At 37.5% G+C, this 23,397-nt stretch overlaps 1 protein-coding gene across 1 annotated transcript in view; it reads right to left on the reverse strand.

Moving 5' to 3' along the window:
• TEX11 (testis expressed 11) overlaps positions 1-15,930 on the reverse strand; it is a gene marked incomplete at both ends in the record, with an annotated part of 284,756 nt that extends 268,826 nt beyond the window's left edge. Inside the window, 3 exon segments of the mRNA XM_080718988.1 lie at positions 7,416-7,496; positions 15,644-15,723; positions 15,876-15,930. Coding sequence (XP_080575114.1) covers positions 7,416-7,496; positions 15,644-15,723; positions 15,876-15,930 — 216 coding nt within the window.
• Between the last annotated feature and the right edge of the window lie 7,467 nt (positions 15,931-23,397).

Below are 23,397 nucleotides of genomic sequence, written 5' to 3' on the forward strand. Positions count from 1 at the left end.
GAGCCATCATGCCCAGCTTATGTTCACTTTATAATCCATTCCAAGCATGATTGCCACGTTACTCTTCACTTGGAGACACCTAACCTCTCCCAAAACAACTTCCAACATATATATATATATATATATATATATATATATATGTATGTATGTATGTATGTATGTATGTATGTATGTATGTATGTATCAGGGCCATTCTACCTCTGACCTATACCCCCAGCCCCATTTTTTATTCTTTATTTGGAAACAGGGTCTCACTAAGTTGCAGAGGGACTCACTAAGTAGCTGAGGCCACCTGCGAACCTGGATCCTCCTGTCTTAGCCTCCCAAATGCTGGGATTACAAGTGTGTGTACCACCATGCCAAGCTCTCTCTCTTCCAACATTATATATATATATATATTATATTATATTATATATATATATTATATATATATATATATATATATATATTATATATATATATATTGTGGTACTGGGGTTCCTGGAAACCTTTCTACCTTCGGGCTACACTCCCAGACCTATTTTTATACTTTTTAAATTTGGAAACAGGGTCTCTTAAGCCAGCCCGGCTGGCTTCGAACCTGCGTGATTCTCCTGTCTCCACCTCCCAAGCGCGGGAATTACAAGCTTGCGCCACGACGCCCAGCTTCCAACATATTTTTAAAAAAAAGTTTTTTTTTGCTGCTAGAAGTTGAACCCAGAGACAGTCTACCTCTGAGCCACACCCCCAGTCCTATATTTTATTCTTTTTTTTTTTTTTTTGCAGTACTGGGGGTAGAACCCAGGAGGGTTCTACCTCCAAGCAACACCCCAAGACCTATTTTTTATTCTTTTTATTTTGAAACGGAGCCTCACTGAGTTGCAAAGGGCCTCACTAAATAGCTGAGGCTGTCCACAAACTGCAATCCTCCTGTCTTAGCCTTCCAAAGGCTGGGATTACAAGCATGGGCCACCACACCCGGCTTATTCTATTCTTTATTTGGAAACAGGGTCTCACTAAGCTGTGGAGGGCCTCACTAAGTAGTTGAAGCTGGCTGTGAACCCACAACCCTCCTTTTTCTGCCTCCTAAGTACTAGGATTACAAATATACACCACCATGCCCAAAAGTATTTTTTAAGAGGTATATTTGGGATTTCTCAACCTGGCTCAAACCTAGCCCTGCAAATATTTTGTTTCAGATAAACCGGTCACTCAGCATTCCTTAAAAATGACATGCACATTTCTGCCAAAATGGCCTTGCTAGTGCTCAAGTCTTTCTTTGCTCTACCTGGAATATCCTGTATCGTCCTCACTACTTTCCTAAATCTGCTTATTCTTTCAAAGTTCAAATCATGCCCTAAACCCTTTGTGTGTCTTTACCTACTCATACATTCCACAACGATCTTCCTTCTTTTATACACACTTACAACATTTACCTATACCAATGTTTCTCAATCTTTCACCTATTATGTGCTACTTATCACATGGGGGAGGAAAGAGGTCAGAGAGAGGTAATAGAAAAATGCTACATCAAGGAGAAGGACTTTTTCATCTATGAAAGCCTGATTGGGCCCATGCAGATTAATGGGGTAGGGTTTCTGTTTATTTGGATTGTCTGTTCTTCATAAGCATTTTTGTTTGAAAATAACACTACTTTCCCCAACACTCTGCATTTTGGAGGGGGGAAGTCGTGTATTTGTGTGCAACACAAGAAAATTATAAAAACTAATAGCCAAAAACTTTTGAGACTGCACTGAAGAAGAGGTAAGGCATCAGCTACATGATATCTTCCAAGTTGTTTTTGTTTGTAGGATCTAAACTTAAATTTTTCCTTAGTAATTGCTAAGGATGGGAACATATAAACGAAATCAGTAGTTTTTGTGTGTGGTACTGGGTGTGAAACCCAGGGGCTTTCTACCTCTGGGCTATACTCCCAGACCTATTCTTTTATACTTGATTTGGAAACAGGGTCTCACTAAGTTGCTGAGAGCCTCACTAAGTAGCTGAGTCTGGCTTCGAACCTGTGCAATCCTCCTGTCTTAGCCTCCCAAGCGCGGGGATTACAAGCGTGCGCCACCACACCAGGCATCAGTGAACTTTTAAAAGAAAGACACCCATACCTATAGCTGGAAAATGAAAACTGAGTTAGTTTACAAGTATCAGGTTACACTAACACATAAGGTACCTCTTTTGTTGGTCCAGGCTGTACAGAAGACAAGCTCATTAAGCACACTTACCACTATTTTGGAACATGCAAGAGTAGAAACTCAGTGGCCTGGGTGTCTAGCTCCTCAGAGGATGTTAGCTGTCCTCTGCTAGCACTCTGACTGCCACTGCTCCTCCTTAAAGGCTGCCCTGGGACCAGCCAGACTCCAGCTCATATCACTGGCATGAAGATTTCTCTGGATTGAAAGACCATTAGAATCTATCAGCCATGAAGTGTTTTTCATCTGCTAAAGGGCATATGCATTTCTATAAATACTTCGAGAAGTCAGTTGTGCAGTTGCTTATTAATGTGAGCAAAGCAATTTCCCTAAATTTGCAGTCCCTTGATAGCACATGGGTCCCAGTATTACAACTGAAAGACCACTTTCTGTAATCAACTTTCACCAAATTGTCCTGTGAGGGTACATCTTTCCAACTCTTGTGATCTGTGACTTTCAAAGACATTAATTTGTTGCATTAGCTTAAAATGGATAGGTAAAGGAATGACCTTAAATACCTAAAAATTGTCTCATTTAAAGCCCTGGATTTGTCTTTGCTGCTGGAGATGTTCTAGAACCACTGGCTTTAGTGCCCTTCAGAGGGCAGTGGGGGTCTTCAGGCTTGAGCTCTTTCACTTGCAGGCCCAGTTCCAGGCAGCAGGGGAACTGGGACTTCAAGTAAAAGAGCATGGGGTTCTCCTTTAGTCCAGTTGCTTCGGGATTGTTTTTTTTTTTTTTAATGCTCTTAAAATCTTGGGTCATTCATCTTGACCAATGGAGCAGAATAGAAGACTCAAAAACAAATCCACACACTTATAGCCATTTGATTTTTGACAAAAGGACCAAAAAAATACACTGGAAAAAAGATAGCCTGTTCACAAATGATGTTGACAAAACTGGTTAACCATATGCAGAAAAATGGAAACAAACCCCATTTTCTCACCCTGCACAAGAGTCAATTCAAGATGGATCAAAGACCTGGAAATCAGACCAGAGATCTTGCAGCTATTTGAAGAGGGCATAGACCAACACTTGAACACATTGATAAAAGTAAAAACTTTCTCAACAAGACCCAATAGCACAAGAAATTAAAAGGGGGGTTAATATGTAGGATTGCATGAAACTGAAGAGCTTCTGTGTAGCAAAGGAAACTATCAAGAACCTCAACAGACAGCTGAAAAAAATGGGAGATTTTTGCCAGCTACTCCTCTGATCGAGGACTAACATGTAAATTATACAAAGAAGTAAAGAAACTCAATGCTAAGAAAACAAATAACCCAGCCAAAAAAAAATGGACAAGTAAACTAGACACTTCACAAAAGAAAAAATTCAAATAGCAATAAGTGTATGGAAAACTGTTCAACATTATTAGCAGAGAGATTCAAATCAAAACCACCCTGAGATTTCACCTAACTCCAACTAGAATGGCAATCATTCAAAACACAACTACAACAAATGCTGGCAATGATGTGGAGAAGTGGGAACTCTAAGTCATTGTTGGTGGGATTGCAAATTAGTGCAACCATTTTGGAAAACAGTATGGAGAATCCTCAGAAGAATGGAAAAGAATTTACCATATGACCCAGCAATACCACTTCTGGGTATCTATACAGAAGAATGGAAACCAAACTACCAAACTAATGCATGTGTACTTATGTTCATAGCTGCACAATTCACCATAGCCAAACTATGGAACCAGCCAAGATATCCATCAACAGATGAATGGATCACAAAACTGTGGGATATGTATACAATGTGCATGTAAGTTGGGTTTCTCACATTGTATTGTGTTTCTATGATCCTACTCATAAAGACATTCCGTAGTCTTCATGTAAAACCTGCTCCCCCAAAATGTGTAGCTTTAAGTCTACATTAAACAATTTTATCAATATTCATGCAAAAAGTGGCTAGGAATGTTAGTTTTCTTTACCTTAATTCAGTGAGCTTTGCTTTCAGGTCATTCTCTGTTCAAATAGATTAAAGGTCAATCCTATGATGAAATAGTTATTACAATAAATGTAATGAGTGTGTCTACTAAAAAAGAAAGAAAATGCAGACTCATTTGTACCGCATACATTTATATAATAATATAATTTATATAATATCTATTAAATGTACCATGTAAAAGCTGTTATGAATGCAATTATAATTTTAATTTTAATTAATTAATTTTCTTTCAGTTACTACTTTTTAGTAGGAAAGAGAGTGGACTGTAGCCTTTGGTATGATGTGGAAGGCTGGGTTTCCATTTGGCATGCATTTGCAGGATAGCCCATCACAACCTTTACATGTGAGCTCAGGGCTTCTACCTCAATGTGACTGCTGCCTTCTACAAATGGGCTTGCAGTATATAGGGAAAAAGCAGCACAACATGGAAACTGGAATCTGCAAACGATACAGTAAACAGAGAAAGGCACTGCAATAGAAGAGACATGTGGTATTAGGAGAAACATCAAGATCTATAGTTTTTTCTATAATGATAAAAGATTACATGGGGCTGGGGTTATAACTTAGTGATAGAATGTGTGCTTAGCATGCATGAGGCCCTGAGTTCAATCCCTAGTACTACCACTACTACTACTAATGATGATGATGATAATGACAATGATCAAAAATTATAGATTGATAACGTGGCATGAGGTTAAACAGAAAAGCATCAACATCTTCTAGGTGGATATAGGGAGTGGGGAAAAGTAAAATTTTAACAATTGTTATGAAGGCCACATAGACAAAAGTTTGTGTCTCACCTGATCTACAACATTCATTTGACACATTTTTCCATTTTAAAAATGTGCCCATAAATAAATCTTAACTTCCAAAAATATATAGCTATATATACATATATAGTTATATATATAAAACTTCCAAACACATTTATAGAAATATAAATATGTATGTTATATATATATATATATATGTTTTTCCTTGAGAAAGGGTCCCACTATCTTCCTCAGGCTAGCCTCAAATTCTTAGACGTAAGTTTTCCTCCTGACTCAGCCTCCTACTAAGTAGCTAAGAATATAGGCACACACCATCATGCCAGCTATTATTGTCTTGAGAAAAGGGACACTACCTTACACCTCCACATGATCATTATTCTGCATAACTCTCATAGTACATAATTCTTTCTGTTTGGTGTATATACTCTATCTCACCCACCAAACTATAATGTCCTTGAGAGTAGGATATCTAATTATTTGTATTCCCCTACAAAGCCTAGCATAGAACTCTGTTCATAGAAGATACTCCTCTATTGAATACTTTAAAAATCATAAATAAACCAGTTATATAACTGGTTCAATGGTAATTGCCCAAAGAAATGATAAAGCCAATAAAATTGTTAAGAAATATTTCAAGCCAGGCATGGTGGCGCACGCTTGTAATCCCCGCGCTTGGGAGGCGGAGACAGGAGGATCGCAAAGGTTCAAAGCCAGCCACGCGCGCTGGCTTAGGAGACCCTGTTTCCAAATAAAAATGTAAAAATAGGTCTGGGAGTGTAGCCCAGAGGTAGAAGGGCTTCCAGGAACCCCAGTACTACCAAAAAAAAAAAAGTAAGGAATTAAACAAAAATCAGGGTGGTGGTGCACGCTTGTAATCCCTGTGCTTGGGAGGCGGAGACAGGAGGATCCAGCAGGTTCAAAGCCAGCCACGCTGGTTTAGGAGACCCTGTTTCCAAATTAAGAAATGTATAAAAATAGGTGTGGGAGTGTAGCCCGGAGATAGAAGGGTTCCATCCCCAGTACCACCACAAAAAAGAAAGATGTCTTATGCTAAGCAGTTAGCAAAAAAAAAAAAAAAATAGGCCTGAATGGTGAAAATGTCATAGAGGTGGAAATTAACTTACAGCAAAACAAATTAGCCTTCACTCCAATTTTTAAAGATGTCATTACCAAAATTAAATAGTTATATAGCTCTCATTATTGATCATAACTATTAAAGCTTTCAGCTAAGTAAAGAAAGTGCCATTTAGATAATATGTATACCACTGAAGAAATGCTACAAGTGTTTTTAGACTCATACAGTCTTAAGTAGGGACTTAAAGGCCATACTAGTCTAATTTCTTACCTATTGAAGGAATCCTTTCTACAACACATAATTCTTAAAATGTTCACACCTTTATTTGTGGTCTTCAAGTGACAACAGACTTAAGATCTTGCATAAGTTGTTCCTTTATAGGACAAATATCACTGATACATTGTAAATGGGTGGAAATTTTGGTATATGAATTATATTCCAGTAAAATGTTTAAAAAATGAGGGAATTAGACCAGATGACTTTAAGGCCTCTTTCATTTCCAGAATTATATAATTATAAAAAGTAAACTCATCACAGCTTATATTCTGTTGACTGAAAATGCACATCTAACTCCACGATGACTAAAGAAGGAAAACACACAAGGCAAACAGAAGTAAAATACAACTTTAAGATTTTATGGTAAGCTGGGCATGATGGTGCATGGTTGTAATCCCTGCACTTGGGAGGCTGAGACAGGAGGATCGCGCAGGTTCGAAGCCAGCCTCAGCTACTGAGTGAGGCTCTCAGCAACTTAGTGAGACCCTGTTTCCAAATAAAATATAAAATAGGTCTGGGAGTATAGCCTGGAGGTAGAATACCCCAGGTTCGATCTCCAGTACCACACACAAAAAAATCAACAACTCAGAATGAGAAGTGTCTTTTCAAACAAATGTTTTAGGTATGTTATGCAATCTGAGAAAGTTACAGAGACAGGTGTTTCAGATTAAGGGTGCTGCAATCATTAAAAAATAAATGGCACAGTGTTTAAAATGATGTTTAGCTATCTATCAGTTTTTCCCCTTATCCACCCCCACACAGATTCCAGTCACCATTAGTAATATCACCCTCAGATGTAAGACAGAGATAAAAATGTCAAATATAATTTCCTGTAAAAGGCCAGTGACACTTGACTATCTTCTAAAAAGTTTTATCTCATTACTTCTGCATTGATATGATGCTTAATGGATAATTAATAAAATGCTTCACTGGAAGACCCTGGTACCTGTGATACCTACTTAATCTGCTTGGTAAGAGAGCACTTTGAAGAGGTCCTTCTCCACAACTATCTTCTGCATGATCCGCTGGACCTCAGTATACCCTGCATTAACATGACATGCGATTGCTCTAGACCCTGGAAAATAAAACAATACAGTGTAATGAAAATTAACCACAGATACTACTAATGATTGTCACAGCTAAAAATCAATGCTAACTAACAGCCATGGCAGCTTGAAAAAATTCATCAGCAATCAAAGCATTTCCAATATCCACCCACACTTTTTCTGTTTTCATATTCATCTAGAAGAGAGAAGTTAGAAAATAATTATTAAAATTTCATACCTCCCCCAAAGTGGTTGGGGATACTAGAGAAAATAATGAATCTCATCAATATAAAGTCACATAAACAGTCAGGCATGGTAGCACACCCCTCTAATCCCAGTACTTGGGAGGCTGAGACAGAAGGATCGCAAGTTCAAGGAAAGCCAGGAATATAGCTAGACTCTCAGACACCTAATGAGATCCTATTTCAAAGCAAAAAATAGAGTTGGGGAGTAGCTCAGAGGTATAATGTCCCTGGGCTCAATCCCCAGCACCACAAAAATAAATAAATAAATAAATAAATAAATAAATAGTTACATAACCCACAAAAATCAGCATTAGAGCTCTATGCTCATCTTTGAGCTTCATAATTTAAAAGAAATGGTCATAAAAAGCATTAACAAAAATAATAGTCTTAAAACACATCACGTAAGAAAATATTTAAACATTGATATAATTTATATAGGAAGAGAAAGTTCTCAAAACTTACTGTTACACAAAATTGTAGCTATCTAAGTATTAGACATACCTGAAAGCCAGGCATGGTGGCAAACATTTGTAATCCCAGAACTTGGGAGGCTGAGACAGGAGGATCACACAGGTTCAAAGCCATCCTCAGCTACTTAATGAGGCTCTCAGCAATTTAGTGAGACCCTGTTTCTAAATAAAATATAAAATAGGTCTGGGAGTATAGCCCAGAGGTAGAAAGCCTCTGAGTTCCACCCTCAGTACCACAAAAAAAAGTAGCCAGGCATGGTGGTGCACGCTTCTAATTCTAGTACTTGGGAGGCTGAGACAGGAGGATTGGGTTTGCACCAGCCCCAGCTACTTAGTGATGTCTTTTGTAACTCAGTGAGACCCTGTTTCAAAATAAAGAATAAAAAATAGGGCTGGGGTTGTAGCTCAGAGGTAGAATGCCCCTGGGTTTCAGCCTCAGTACCAAACACACACAAAAAAAAGACACCTGGGTTCTACTTATAGGATAAGCATTCACACACCTGGGTTCTAGCCTTACGCTACACATTCAACACACCTGGCTTATAGTTGTATTCTAAGCATTCAACACACTTGTGTTCTAGTTTTTAATTTCACCACTCACGAAATTTTTATTAATTCAACAAATTTTGGATTAAGCATCCTTTACATGCCAGGACACCTGACAAAGTTTGCAATACTGTAATTGAGAGATAACTAAATAAATAATTGATATGTGATATACACAAATAATGTGGAAGAAAACAAGGACTGAATATAGATGGAGGACAGAGCGAGTGCTATATAGCCACCCCTTCCATTCCAGAAGTGAATATAAATCCCTAGAAATTATAATAGCGAGAGAAATAAGGGAAAATGCATACTTTCTCTTATTCAGTAGGAGTTGTGGAAAATAATGGGTATTTTTTTGTGTGTGTGTGGGTCTGGGGGTGGAACCCAGGGGCATTAGACCTCCGAGCTACACCCCCTGCCCTATTTTTTATTATTTATTTTGAAACAGGGTTTCACTAAGTTGTGGAGAGCCTCACTAAGTAGCTGAGGCTGTCCGCGAACCGTGATCCTCCAGTCTCAGCCTCCCAAATGCTGGGATTACAAGCATGCACCACCACGACTGGCTGAAAATAATGGGTATTTTAATGAATCTGAAATTATGAAGAACCACTCAAGACAGACAAAACATGGAATAGGGCAGAAACACGTGTCCCAACATGCATAAGTGCAAAATGTGGAAACAGCCCTGGATTTGCAAAGTAGGAGCATGAGGCAATTGGACTCCTTCCAAAAGGTTTCTTCTTCTCTCCTCTCTAGAAAGGAACAGTAAGTACAATTACTTGCGCTAAATAAAATAGAGTTTCAGGTGGCTAACAACCAGGTCAATGCAAACATAATCCTATTTCACCATCCATCACTGGCTTCAGCATACAGTAAACACTGTGACACACTCTTCACAGAAGACTATCATGGAATCTCCAATCAAATATGAGCAAGAATTACCAAACAAATTAGGAAAAACAATACCACGAAAGAACATCACACTCAACAAACAATACCTGAGGAAGCAGAATTAAGAGAGTTGACACACACAAAGAGAACTATGAGTATTATCCACTGAGTTCAATAATAGTCAATAAGTTGCTTCTTTACTTTTATTCTTTGGGATCATGAAAGCCTGAAATGCAAATTAGAGATGACAAAATTTGGAATGTTAAAGGGGAAGAGAGGTGTTGAGAATGGTAGAGGTACTAATATCTCACAGAGTGGAAAGTAAAGATACAATCTCTAAAACTGATGAAAAAATAAAAGTTTAAATATAATATTTAAAGTTTTAAAAAGTAATCATCAGATAAATTAACAATAGTATAATATAACACAAGTTGAAAAGGGATGAGGGAGGTAATATAAGATAATATGGAATAAATCTTTATGTATCATAATGGCAAACATATATAAAACTGATAGATCAGGAATTAGATTTTTTTAATATTTTGTTTTCTTGTTTTGTTTTGTGGTACTGAAGATTGAACCCAGGGCCTAGTGTATGCTAAGCATGCTTTCTACCACTGATCTACACCCCAGACCAAGAGCTAATTATCATTATAGGCAGAATTATTTCCCAAAACTCTATGTTAATGCCCTAACCTCAACTACCTCTGAGTGTTACTATTTAGAGATAGGGCTTTTAAGAAGTGGTTACGTTAAAATGAAGCCAATAGACTAAACCCTAATCAAATATTACTGGAAATTTAGATGCACAAAGGGACATAAGGAATGATCATAAGCAGAGGAAAAGCCACGTGAGGACAGAGTAAGAAAGCAGATATCTAGCCAAGTGTGGTGACACACACTTGTAATCCCAGCATTTGGGAGGCTGAGACCGGTGGATTGTGATTCCCGGACAGCCTCAGCTACTTAGTGAGGCCCTCCGCAACTCAGCGAGGTCCTGTCTCAAAATAAAGAATAAAAAATGGCGCAGGGGATGTAGTTTGGAGGTCAAATGACCCTGTGTTCAATCCCCAGTACCACAGAAAGAAAGAAAGAAAGAAAGAAAGAAAGAAAGAAAGAAAGAAAGAAAGAAAGAAGGAAATCTGTAAGACGAAGAGCAAGTATTCAGAAGAAACTAAACCTGCTAACACTTTGATCTTGAACTTCTAGCCTCTAGAAGTGTGAAAAAAATAAATTTCCATTGTTTAAGCCACCCAGTCTGTGATATTTTGTTATAGAAGCACTGGAAAACTAATACATACAAATGTATAATTAAGATAAATGGAAATGAAAATAGAAATGGTTATAATTAATAACCTTAATATTGGCTAAGATATATGAACAAAGCAATTCATTGTTGCACCCACATGTCCATCAATGGGATTCCAATTGAATATAATATAAAGTACATATACTAACTGAATGCTAGATAGCTATTTTAAAAGTTTGGAATTCTGGGAGTGGGTGGCACAGGCCTATAATCCCCATGACTCTGGAGGCTGAAGCAGGAAGATCACAAATTCAAGACCAGATCGAACAACATAGCAACACCCTGTCTCAAAATAAAAAATACAAGCTGGGCGTGATGGCACTCACTTGTAATCCCGGCATTTGGGAGGATCACAGTTTGTGGACAGCCTCAGCTACTTAGTGAGGCCCTCTGCAACTCAGTGAGACCCTGTTTCACAATAAAAAGTAAAAATAGGGCTGGAGGTGGAGCTCAGAGGTAGAATGTCCCCAGGTTTCATCGCCAGTAATGCAAAAATAAATAAATAAATAAATAATAAAAATAAATAAATAAAACAAAGCCTGGGGATGTAGCTCTGTTGAGAGTATTCTTGTGTTCAACCCTCAAGTACTGTAAAACCAATCTCTCTATAGATTGCTATATAGTGATCTTAAGACATAATTTTGTTTGTTTGTTTTTTGGTGGTACTGAGGGTGGAACACAGGGGCTTTCTACCTCCGGGCTATGCTCCCATACCTATTTTATATTTTTTATTTGGGAACAGGGTCTCACTAAGTTGCTGAGAGCCTCACTAAGTAGCGAGGCTGGCTTCGAACCTGTGCAATCCTCCTGTCTCAGCCTCCCAAGCGCTGGGATTACAAGCGTGCTCCACCATGCCTGGCTAAGACATAATGTTAAATGGTTAAATGTGGAGGGAACTCAGGTGGAGAATATATATGGAAAGATACCATTTATCTAAGAAACTGGCTGGGGAATACATATGAGTATATAACTGTTTGCTTATATTTTAAAATCAAAATGAAAAAATGAAATAGTTATCTACAAGGAAAAGGAGGGGATATAATAGAGGAGGTACACAAATACACTACACTTATTTCTTTATTATATGTTTATATTTTTATTGGTACAATGTCATTATACATCATAGTGAAATTTAAAGTGATACAAATAAAACTACCAAACTCATTCTATGAATATCACCTTAACCTCCAAACCAAATAAAGATACCACAAGAAAATAAAATTACAGACCGATATCATTGACGAATATAGATCCAAATTTTCTCAACAAAATATTAGCACTAGGGGTATAGCTCATATGTAGAATGCCCCAGTAAAACACACACACACACACACACACACACACACACACACACACCACACACACACACAGACACACACACACACACACACACACACACACACACACACACACACACACGGTGAGGGAATCGGGAGAGACGCAGTGGGGAGGGCACCAAGAGTCGTGTGTATGTATTTTTCTGACACTCTATTCCCCAGTATGATGTAAAATTAAAATGCACCAAATTAATTTTTTTCAATGCACAAAATTTTTAAAAGTGATACAAATATAGAAACACAGATTACTTGGTGCACTTCCCCCCATATATCTCTCTTCCCCCTTCTTCTCTCCCCATACATGTTAGTAAGATTCATAATGAAACCTTCTTGCATGCACGTAACCTTATTTGAACTGTTCCCTTCCTCCATCCTCATTTTCTCCAACTCCTTCCACCAATCTCCTTCTACTCTTCTACTGGTTTCTGTCCTCATTTGACTGAAATCCCTTTTACTGCCTATTTTCCTTCTAACTTCCACATATGAGAAAAGATATGAGCCTTAACCTTCGGCGACTGGCTGTTCTCAGCATAAAATTCTCCAGTTCTGTCCCTTCTGCTGCAAATGACATAGTTTTGATCTTCTTTATGGTTAAGTAAAATTCCATTGTGCATATATATACTACATATTTGTTATCTATTTGTCTGCTGATGGAGACCAATCTGGCTATTGTGACTAGAAGCTACACTTATTTAAATATACTTTCTTTAGTAGATTTGTCTTCGGAATTATATAATTTTTTTGAAATTATGAAATAAAATTTAATTAAATGGGAAACAGTTATTAGTAAAATAAAAAATAAATAGAAACAATGGGCCTACTTATGTATCAAGTTGAAAGCTCAATCACAGAGAAAAAATTCTTTCAAGTAATTTAGTTTTTGATATTTGCTTTTGGGACAGGATCTCAATATATTGCCCAGGCCGACTCAAGTGGCAATCGTCCTGCCTCCACCTCCTAAGTAATTTTAAAGTATTTTAATAATATTAAAACAACATTTTGCCGGGTGTGGTAGTGCATGGTTGTAATCCCAGCATTTGGGAGGCTGAGACAGGGGGACCGCGGTTTGCAGACAGCTTCAGCTACTTAGGCCCTTTGCAACTCAGTGAGAGCCTGCTTCAAAATAAAAAAAAAAAATTAAAAATAGGGCTGGGGGTGTCGCTTGGAGGTAGAATGCCCCTGGGTTCCATCCCCAGTACTGAAAAAAACATTTGACTGTACAGTCCTCATGTACTATATATCTTTAGAAGATATTTATTACAAAAGCCAGGCATGGTGGCATAGACCCTTAATCCAAGTACTTGGGAGACTGAGACATGAGGATCACAGGTTTGAGGCCAGCCTTGCCAACTTAGTGAGACCCTGTTTCAAAAATAAAAAATAAAAAGGTTGGGAGCGTATTTCATAGGTATTAGCAACATACACACACACACACACACACACACACACACACACACACACACATACACACACAAACACAAACTGCTTAAAACACTGGAAAATATTTTTTGGAAAGTATTTTTTCATTAAAAAATTTACTTGGCTCTAGGGAGCAAGACAGTGGACAGAGAAGGATCAAGCAGGAAAATGCTACTATTTATTACTTTTATTATTTTTCTGAACAGCTTAATTTTATATAAATATACTTATTGTTATTCGAAGGAATATACATATGTTTAAAATAAATAAATTATATATTTATTTTTGTAATCCTAGGAATTGAACCTAGGCTCTCAAGTATGACATCCTCAATGCTAAGTTATTATTTTTTTTGACCTAGAATTAGGCTGAGATTTATTTTATATTGTCCCACTGTTGCTTTATTTTTTGAGTTTTTTCTAGTAAATTTATAGTTTGAGGTAGAATGCTGAGAAAATAATTAATTTGAAAGGATATACATACTGGGAACCATTAGGTACTTTTAGAATATCCATTATTTTCTAGCAATTGATTTGATATTGATATTATGTTTACTCGTTTATTTTTTTCATGATTTTTGCCTTTTATTACAGTCATATGGCATGTTACAGTAGCTATATGTTAAGCCAACTTAGGATAAATCCCATTTGATTATGGTGTATAATTGTCTTTTCTTATTTTCCCATTTTTAATGTTTTCTTTAATCTTTCTTTATTTTTTATACATGTACATATCACCAATTTAACCCCCACCCAATTCCCACCCCATTCCCTCCCCGTCCCTCCTTCCCTTGCTTGGCTTAGTGATTGACTTTGATATGTTTAAGTACATTATGTGTTTTAGAGATTTTCCTCTTTCCCCCTCCTTTCTCCTCCTTTAGGTTGTCTTGTTTGCTCCTCTATAGGATTTCCATTTTCATCTAGAGTTCCTCCTATGACCCATTTCTCCCTCTCACATATTAGGGAAAGCATCCGATTTCTTTTTTTTAAATAATAGAAATTCAAGAGGACTTCCAGTTCCAGCCACAACAGAAATGCTTGATTCAAACTGAAAAAAATTCTCGCTAAAAAAAAATTTTTTCATAAAAGTTGGACAAAATATAATTATTTGGAGGCACTGAAGTGGTTACAATCTTTGAAAGAAGGGAAACACAAGATGAACTCCACATTTAACCCAGCTTTATTATATCATATGTGATATGAATTTATCAGATGGTTGTCATAGCATTTACATGATCAAACGCTAGTGTGTATTTACCTGCCCATTTTACAGTTTACAAAGCACTTCTTGCAAAAAAAAAATAATGCTTTTATTGGTGTCTCACATCATAATGTAAATCGTGTTGACAATGACATGCGTGCACACGGTACATGGTGCCCACCCACCTCCCACACTGGAGTAATTAGGATACCTACCAGAGGGACTCCAGATAATGGAGGAGAAACCTCAGTGGAGCCAGGGAGGAAAGGTAGAGGAGGAAGAAGAATGAAGTTCATTAATGGAAAACCCATAATCTTAATCCTATAATGCTCCAAGGTAGATATTTCTAATCTCATTTTACAAGTGAGAGATCTAAATAATCTTCGAATGTCTGTAGCAAGTAAGTAGCAGAGCTGGATTTCAAACCCAGGTCTCCAAACTTCATATCTTATATTCTTGCTCTAGGCAATGGGACATACCTGCACTCCCAGCTACTTGGGAGGCTGAGACAAGAGGATCACTTGAACCTAGAAGTTTCAGACCAGCCTGGGAAGTGAAAAAATAAAAATCACGTACTTTTTTCCTTATTACTTAATAGTTTAATATATTCATTAGAAACATTTTTCTAACGCTAAATAGTACCATTCCCTTGGATAGAGTATCTGTTACTTTATCAAGTTAGATGTGATAAAAGCAAAAAGTAATTCATAAATCCAGAATTATACACTCTAGATTTAGTTCACTGAATCAATAAAATACAATCTACAGTACTGCTAAGATATTTAACTGTAGTAGTTATACTAAAAAAGAAACAGCACTAAAGGATTCAATCCTCTTCCAGTTTTACACTAACTTCAGCTGTTTTCATAGAAGTAACAACTATCTCATTTCATCTCATTGTCTTCTCAATTAATTAGAATTACCAAAATCTGTCTTGGATTAGCTTCTTTTAAAGCAAATGACACATCACACATACACGTCAACTTGCAAGCAACATGACATACTGCAAAACAGTAATTAGATACCCATTAAACACAAAATACTCATTCTTTTACATGGACCTATGAAAAAGAAAAATGATTGAAGTGAAGCCAGTTTTGTAGTTTAAATCAACACACAGCCAATTGATTTTTAACAAAGGAGCCAAAAACATACACTGGAAAAAAGATGGTCTCCTCAACAAATGGGGTTGATAAAACTGGTTAACCATATGCAGGAAAATGGAAACAAATCCCACTTTCTCACCCTGCACAAGAGTCAATTCAAGATGGATCAAAGACTTGGAAATCAGACCAGCGATCCTGAGGCTCCTTGAAGAGGGCGTAGGTCAAATACTTCAACACAGAGGCACAGGTAAAAACTTTCTCAACAAGAACCCAAAGGTACAAGAAACTAAAAGGCGGGTCCATATGTGGGATTGCATTAAACTGAAGAGCTTCTGTTCAGCAAAGGAAACTATCAAGAACGCAAGAGAATGAGAGTCTTTGCCAGCTACTCCTCTGATGGAGGACTAATGTCTAGAATATAAAAAGAACTCAAGAAACTCAGCACCAAAAAAAAAACAAAAAATGGGCAAGGGAACTAAATAAACACTTCACAAAAGAAGAAACACAAATGGCAAATAAATGTATGAAAAACTGTTCAACATTATTAGCAATCAGAGAGATGCAAATCAAAACTACCCTGAGATTTCACTGACCCCAATTATAATGGGTAATCGTTAAAAACACAAACAACAGCTGGGTGTGGTAATGCATGCTTGTAATCCCAGTACTTAGGAGGCTGAGACAGGAAGATTGTGGTTCACAGACAGCCTCAGCTAAGTAAGGCACTTAGTGAGACCCTGTTTCAAAATAAAGAATAAAAAATAGGGCTGGGGGTGTAGCTCGGAGGTAGAATGTTCCTGGATTCAATCCTCAGTATGGGAAAATACACACACACACACACACACACACACACACACACCACACACACACACATGCTGGCAAGGATGTGGAGAACTCTGATGCACTGTTACGAGGTTGCAAATTAGAGCAACCACTTTGGAAAACAGTGTGGAAGGTTCTCAGAAGAATGGGAATAAACATAAACGTACCATTTGATCCAGAGATACCACTTCTGGGTATCGACCCAAAAGAATGGAAACCAGACTACCCAACTAATGCATGTGTATCTATGTTCATAGCTGCACAATTTACCATTGCCCAACTATGTAGCCAGCCTAAGTGTCCATCAACAGATAAATGGATTACAAAATTATAAGATAAACACACAGTGCAATTCTACTCAGTCATAATGAAGAACAAAATTATGTCATTTGCGGGCAAATGGAGGGAACTAGCGAATATTGCGCTAAGTGAAATTAGTCACAAAAAGTAGAAAGGTCTGATATTCTCCCTCATATGTGGAAGCTAGTGAGAAATTGGAACACAGAAGGAACTCTGGACAAAGGAGAAACCTTAGTGAAGTGAGGGAGGAGCGCTGAGAGAGATGGGGAGGGGAGACTTAAAGAGGGAAACAGCTCATGGTGTACTGATACAAGCTTATCAAAGCCGATCACTGTGTTGAGCACAAGAAAGTGGGGAGGGAGAGGGAGTGGGTGGGAGACCTGGGAGAGGGCTCAACAAGTACTGTGTGCATGCATGCCTCCATCACCCTGAACTTCATCACGATGCAGGATTACAGTGCACCAATAAGTTAAAAATATAATTTAAAAAATTAAAAATTTGGCTGGGCATGGTGTTGTACACTTGTCACCCCAGTACTGAGACAGGAGGATCACAGGTTCAAGGACAGCTTGCAACGTAGTGAGTCTGTTTCAAATAAATAAATAAATAAATGGCGAGGAGTGTAGCTCAGTGGTAGAGCACCAGTTGGTTTAATCCACAATACCACAAAAAAGACCCGCTGCTGTTTATTTTCTCCCTCAGAGGTCTCTATTACTGCTGTTACACATAGCATCTTCATGTAAATAACTGTCAAATGTCAGCTCCAGACTCAACTTTTTTCGCAAGCTCCAGTTTCACATCTTCATCCTTGAGATAGGAGAATTGCAGGGTAGAGGCCAACCTCAGCAATTTAGCAAACTCTCAGCAACTTAGCAGACCTTGTTTCAAAAAAAAAAAAAAAAAAACCGGGCATGGTGGCGCATGCTTGTAATCCCAGCATTTGGGATTACAGCTGAGACAGGAGAATCATGGCTTGCAGAGCCTAGGCTACTCAGTGAGGCCCTTTGCAACTCAATGAGACCCTGTTTCAAAATAAAGAACAAAAAATAAAAAATAGGGTTCGGGGTGTATCTCATAAGTAGAATGCCCCTGGGTTCCATCCCCAGTACCACTATATATAATATGCATGCTGGAGGGTCATCTCAGAGATAGAATGACCAGTATAAAAATGTAATCTCCAATATCCAAAATGAGCAAATAGGTTATTGATTATATTAACCACTAATTACTCTATAACTATACTAAAATTGTATATAGTATATTTTTTGAGGTACTGAGGATGGAACCCAGGGGCATTCTACCTCCAAGTGACACCCCAGCCCTATATTTCTTTTATTCTTTATTTTGAAACAGGGTCTCACTGAATTGTAAAGGGCCTCACTAAGTAGCTGAGGCTGTATGTGAACTGTGATCCTCCTGTCTCAGACTCCCAAATGCTGGGATTACAAATATGTGCCACCACACCTGGCTTTATTCTTTATTTTGAAACGGGGTCTCACTACATTGTGGAGGGCCTCATTAGATAGATGAGGCTAGCTGCGAACCTGGATTCTCCTGTCTCAGCTTCCCAAGTACTGGGATTACAAGCTTGTGCCACCTCTCCCAGGTTACTTTCTCCTTTTATGTAGCTGAAAGCCATTTCACTCTCCCTAACAACATCTATGAAGCTTTCAGCAACACTATAATTTATAATAATTTCTATCTTCATTATTGAGGCGAAAGAGCCGGGGGCTGAACACAGATTCCTGTAAAAGATAGGCAAACACTCTGCCACTGAGGAATACTCCCTCCCATCTCCCTCTTTGAATTCCTATATTCATTAAGATTCACGCAATTTGGCAATAAATTATACTACTCTGAAGTGGGGCATTGGTTGCACATACCTGTAATCCCAGTAATTTGGAGGCTGAGACAGAAGGATCACAGATTTGCGGTCAGCCTCAGCAATATAGCAAGACCTTCAGCAATTTCGCTGTTTCAAAAAACAACAAGAAAAAGTTAATAAAGGGCTAAGAGTGTAACTCAGAGGTAGAATTGCTTCTAGGTTCAATCTCCAGTACCACAAAAATAAATTCTTTTATACTACTTTTTTTTATGGTACTGAGGTTAAAACCCAGGGACTTTTCTACCTCCAGGCTATACTCCCAGCCCTATTTTTTCTATTTTATTTGGAAACAGGTTCTCACTGAGTTGCAAAGGGCCTCACTAAGTAGCTGAGGCTTCCTTCAAAGCTGCATGATCCTTCTGTCTCAGCTTCAGATTACAAGTATGTGCCACCACACCCTGCTCCTTTTATACTACTTTGTATCTCTTTGCTTTGGCTTTCTTTGTCCTGGGTTGAACCCAGGGTTGCTTACACTCTACCACTGAGCTGCAGCCCAGCCCTATTCCATAATTGTTTTAGTTTTTATTCTTATTTCTATCTAGGCTCCTTGTTAGAAAATATCATGTCTTATACAGATTATATAGCAGGTGCAATACCTGCCAACATGCTAAATTAAAAAAATACATTCAATTAATAATATTTTTTGTTTTACTATATTTTGTTCTGGAGACTGTGATCCTCCTGTTTCAGCCTCCCAAATGCTGGGATTACAAGTGTGCACCTCCATGCCCAAACTGACAGTATGTTTCTTATTTTGTTTTGTTTTGTTTTTGTTCTTTGCAGGACTGGGATGGAACCCTGGGGCATTCCACCTCCAAGCTACAACCCCAGTCCTATTTTTTTATTCTTTATTTTGAAAGAGGGTCTCACTGAGTTGCAGAGGGCCTCACTAAGTAGCTGAGGCTGTCCATGAACAGAGATCCTCCTGTCTCAGCCTCCCAAATGCTGGTATTACAAGCATGCGCCACCATGCCCGGCTTGACAGTATGTTTTAGCATGGGGAAATGTTTATTATATGTCGTGATAAAACAAATATAGTAAAATGCTCCCAACTATAGCCCGGTGGTAGAATGCTTGCCTAGCATAGATGAGGCTTTGAGTTGAATAGCAGCACACAAAAAAGAAGCAAAAAGAAAGAAAATGTTTACAAGTATAGAATCTTAGTAATTGTTACACAGACATCCACTGTAAAAAACAATTTTTTGCAGTGCCGGGAATGAAATCCAGGGCCTCACACACTACCACTCTACCACTGAACTACATCCCCAGCCCTCAACTTTTCTTTTTGAAAAGTTTTTATAATAAAATACTACCTGTACACTCTAATTATATCTATATAAATATTAAGTATGGAAGTTATTAAATAAAGTATGTTAAAATGAGAGTAGTTATATTGAAGTTATGATTATAGATGATTATTTCCTCCATTTTTAAACTTTCTGTTAAGTTATGCTACTTTCTGATTTTAAATAATGTTACATTTTCCATATTGCGTTAGAAAAATATGGTAAATTATTATAAATACTTCATAGTCACAAAATTCATCATTAATTCAACAGATATGTATTAAACATTTAGTATGTAGCAGGTTTTGTGTTAGGTTTACATAAATGTGTAATGATAAACACAGCAAATATATACAATAATTTAATAATTTAAATAATTTAATGATTAGGCTTTCTAGAAAGAAAACAAATTCAAAGCACTTCCAAAACAAAGTAGATCTTCTTATAAAATAAGACCAGATTCTTGGCACTGAGACATATTTTTCACTAACAACTAAGCACAAGAAGAGGGATTAAGTCGTGTGGAGGGGATTGAACCTGGAGTGTTCTATCTCTGAGCTACATCCCCAGACTGATTTTATTTTTTATTTGGAAACAGGGTCTCGCTAAATTGCTGAGAGTCTCAATAAGTTGCTGAGACTGGCTTCGAATCTTCAATCCTCCTGCTTCAGCCCCCCAAGTACTAGAATTACAGGAATGCACCAGTACACCCAGCAGACATTAAATCGTAAAAAGAAACATACTAAGGAATCTGATAAAAAGACATTAGAACTAATAAACAAGTTAAACAAGGTTACAGGATGCAAGACCAATATACAAAAATCAATCGTAGCTGGGTATGAATCATGCACACCAATAATCCCAGCTACTCAGGAAGCTGAGGCAGGAGGATCCCAAGTGTGAGGCCAGCCTGGGCAAATTAGCAAGGCCCTGTCTCACAATAATATTTAAAAATGGTTTGGGATATACATAGTTTAATTGTAGAGCACTTGCCTAGCATTAACCCTTGGGGTAAATTCCAGGTACCACAGGAAAAAATTAATTGTATTTCTATATACTACAAATTAATAATCTTAAACATTAAGAAAATAACTAGTTATAACATTACAAAGAATAAAATACTCAGGAATAAGCTTATTAAACACAAACCTTACCTTATACTCCAAGTCTGAGAAAATAAAGAAGACAATAAATAGAAAGTGATGACATTTTCATAAATAAGAAAGTTTAACAGTTAAAATAATGCTTCCTAAATTGATCTACAGATTTAATTATAGTCCTGATAAAACTTCTAGTTGGCTTCATTGCACAAATCGATTAGCTGATAAAATTCATATGAAAATTCAAAGTACCAACAGTACTCAAAGTATCTTGAAGCTGGGCGCTTGTAATCCCAGCATTCAGGAGACTGAGACTGGAAGATTGTGGTTTGCCGACAGCCTCAGCTGCTTAGTGAGGCCCTCTGCAACTTAGTGAGACCCTGTTTCAAAATAAAGAATAAAAAAATAGGACAGGGAGTGTAGCTCGGAGGTCAAATGCCCCTGGGTTCTATCACCAGACCCGCAAAAAAAAAAAAAAAAAAGTATCTTGAAAAATAAGAATAAAATTGGAAGGCTCATATTTCCCAATTTTAAAACTTACTACAAAGCTATGGTAATTCATAAATTGTGGCCTTGTTATAAGTATAGACATATAAATAAATTGGATAGAAAACTCCAGAAATACCCACATTTATAGTCAATTTATTTTTGACAAGAGTGCAAAGATAAATTCGATACAGAAAAAAAACTTTACATGGTGCCAAGATAACTTGATATTGACATGCAAAAGAATAAAGTTGGATCCCTTTTCACATTATACATAAAAATAAACTCAAAATGGATCAGAGACCTAAATGTAAGAACTAGAGATATAAAGCTCTTTTAAGAAAATATAGGGGTAAGTTTTCATGACCTTGGATTAAGGAAAGCCTTCTTATTCTTTTTGTGGGGGGGGGGTCTGAGGATGGAACCCAGGGGCATTCGACCTCCAAGCTACACCCCCTGCGCTATTGTTTATTCTTTATTTTGAAGCTGGGTCTCACTGAGTTGCAGAGGGCCTCACTAAGTAGTTGAAGCTGTCTGCAAACCTCCATCCTCCGGTCTCAGCCTCCCGAATGCTGGGATTACAAGTGTGAGCCACCATGCCCGGCAAGGAAAGCCTTCTTAGACATAATACCAAAAGCACAAGCAATAGAAGAAAAAACAGATGAATTAGATTTTCTTAATACTAAACCTTATTTGCTTCAGAGAATACCATCAAGAAAGTAAAAATAAAACACCAAGGAATAAATCTAACCAAGGAGGCAAAAGATCTCTACAATGAAAATTATGAAACACTAAAGAAATATATTGAAGAGCTTAGAAGAGGGAAAGAGCTCTTGAGCTCTTAGATAAAGAGAATAAATATTATCAAAATGACCATTCTACCAAAAGTGATCTACAGTCAATGTGATCCCTATCAAAACACCAGTGTCATTCTTCACAGACCTAGAACAATCAATCATAAGTTTCATATGGAGAAACAAAGGACCCAATATAGCCAAAGAAAATTCTCAGCAACGAGAATCATGCAGGTGGCATCACAATTTTTGACTTCAAAATATACTACAGAGCTATACTCACTAAAACAGCATGATATTGGCACGGAAACAGAGACATAGATCAATGGAACAGAATAGAATATACCAAAACACATCTACACTTCTATAGCCAATTGATTTTTGACAAAGATGTCAAACATATACACTGAAGAAAACTCAGCTTTTTCAACAAATGGTGTTGGGAAAACAGGTTATTAATTTGTAGAAAATGTAACTAGATTAAATTAAATTAAATCCTTTCCTCTCACCCTGTACAGGAGTCAATTTGAGATGGATCAAAGACCTGAAAATTAGACCAGAGTTTTTATTTTTGTTTGTTTTTTGTTTTGTTTTTGTTTTGTTTTTGCGGGTCTGGGGATGGAACCCAGGGGCATTCAACCTTTGAGCTACACCCTCTGCCCTATTTTTTATTCTTTATTTTGAAACAGGGTCTCACTGAATTGCAAAGGGCCTCACTAGTTGAGGCTCTCTGTAAACCGCGATCCTCCTGTCTCAGCCTCACAAATGCTGGGATTAAAAGCATGTGCCACCACACCTGGCTCAGACCAGAGACTTTGAAGTTACTAGAGGAATACATAGATCCAGCACTTCAACATATAGACACAGGTAGAAACTTATTCAGTAAGACTCCCAAAGC

This window comes from Muscardinus avellanarius (assembly GCF_963383645.1).
Source record: "Muscardinus avellanarius genome assembly, chromosome: X".
Classification (NCBI taxonomy): Eukaryota; Metazoa; Chordata; class Mammalia; order Rodentia; family Gliridae; genus Muscardinus; species Muscardinus avellanarius.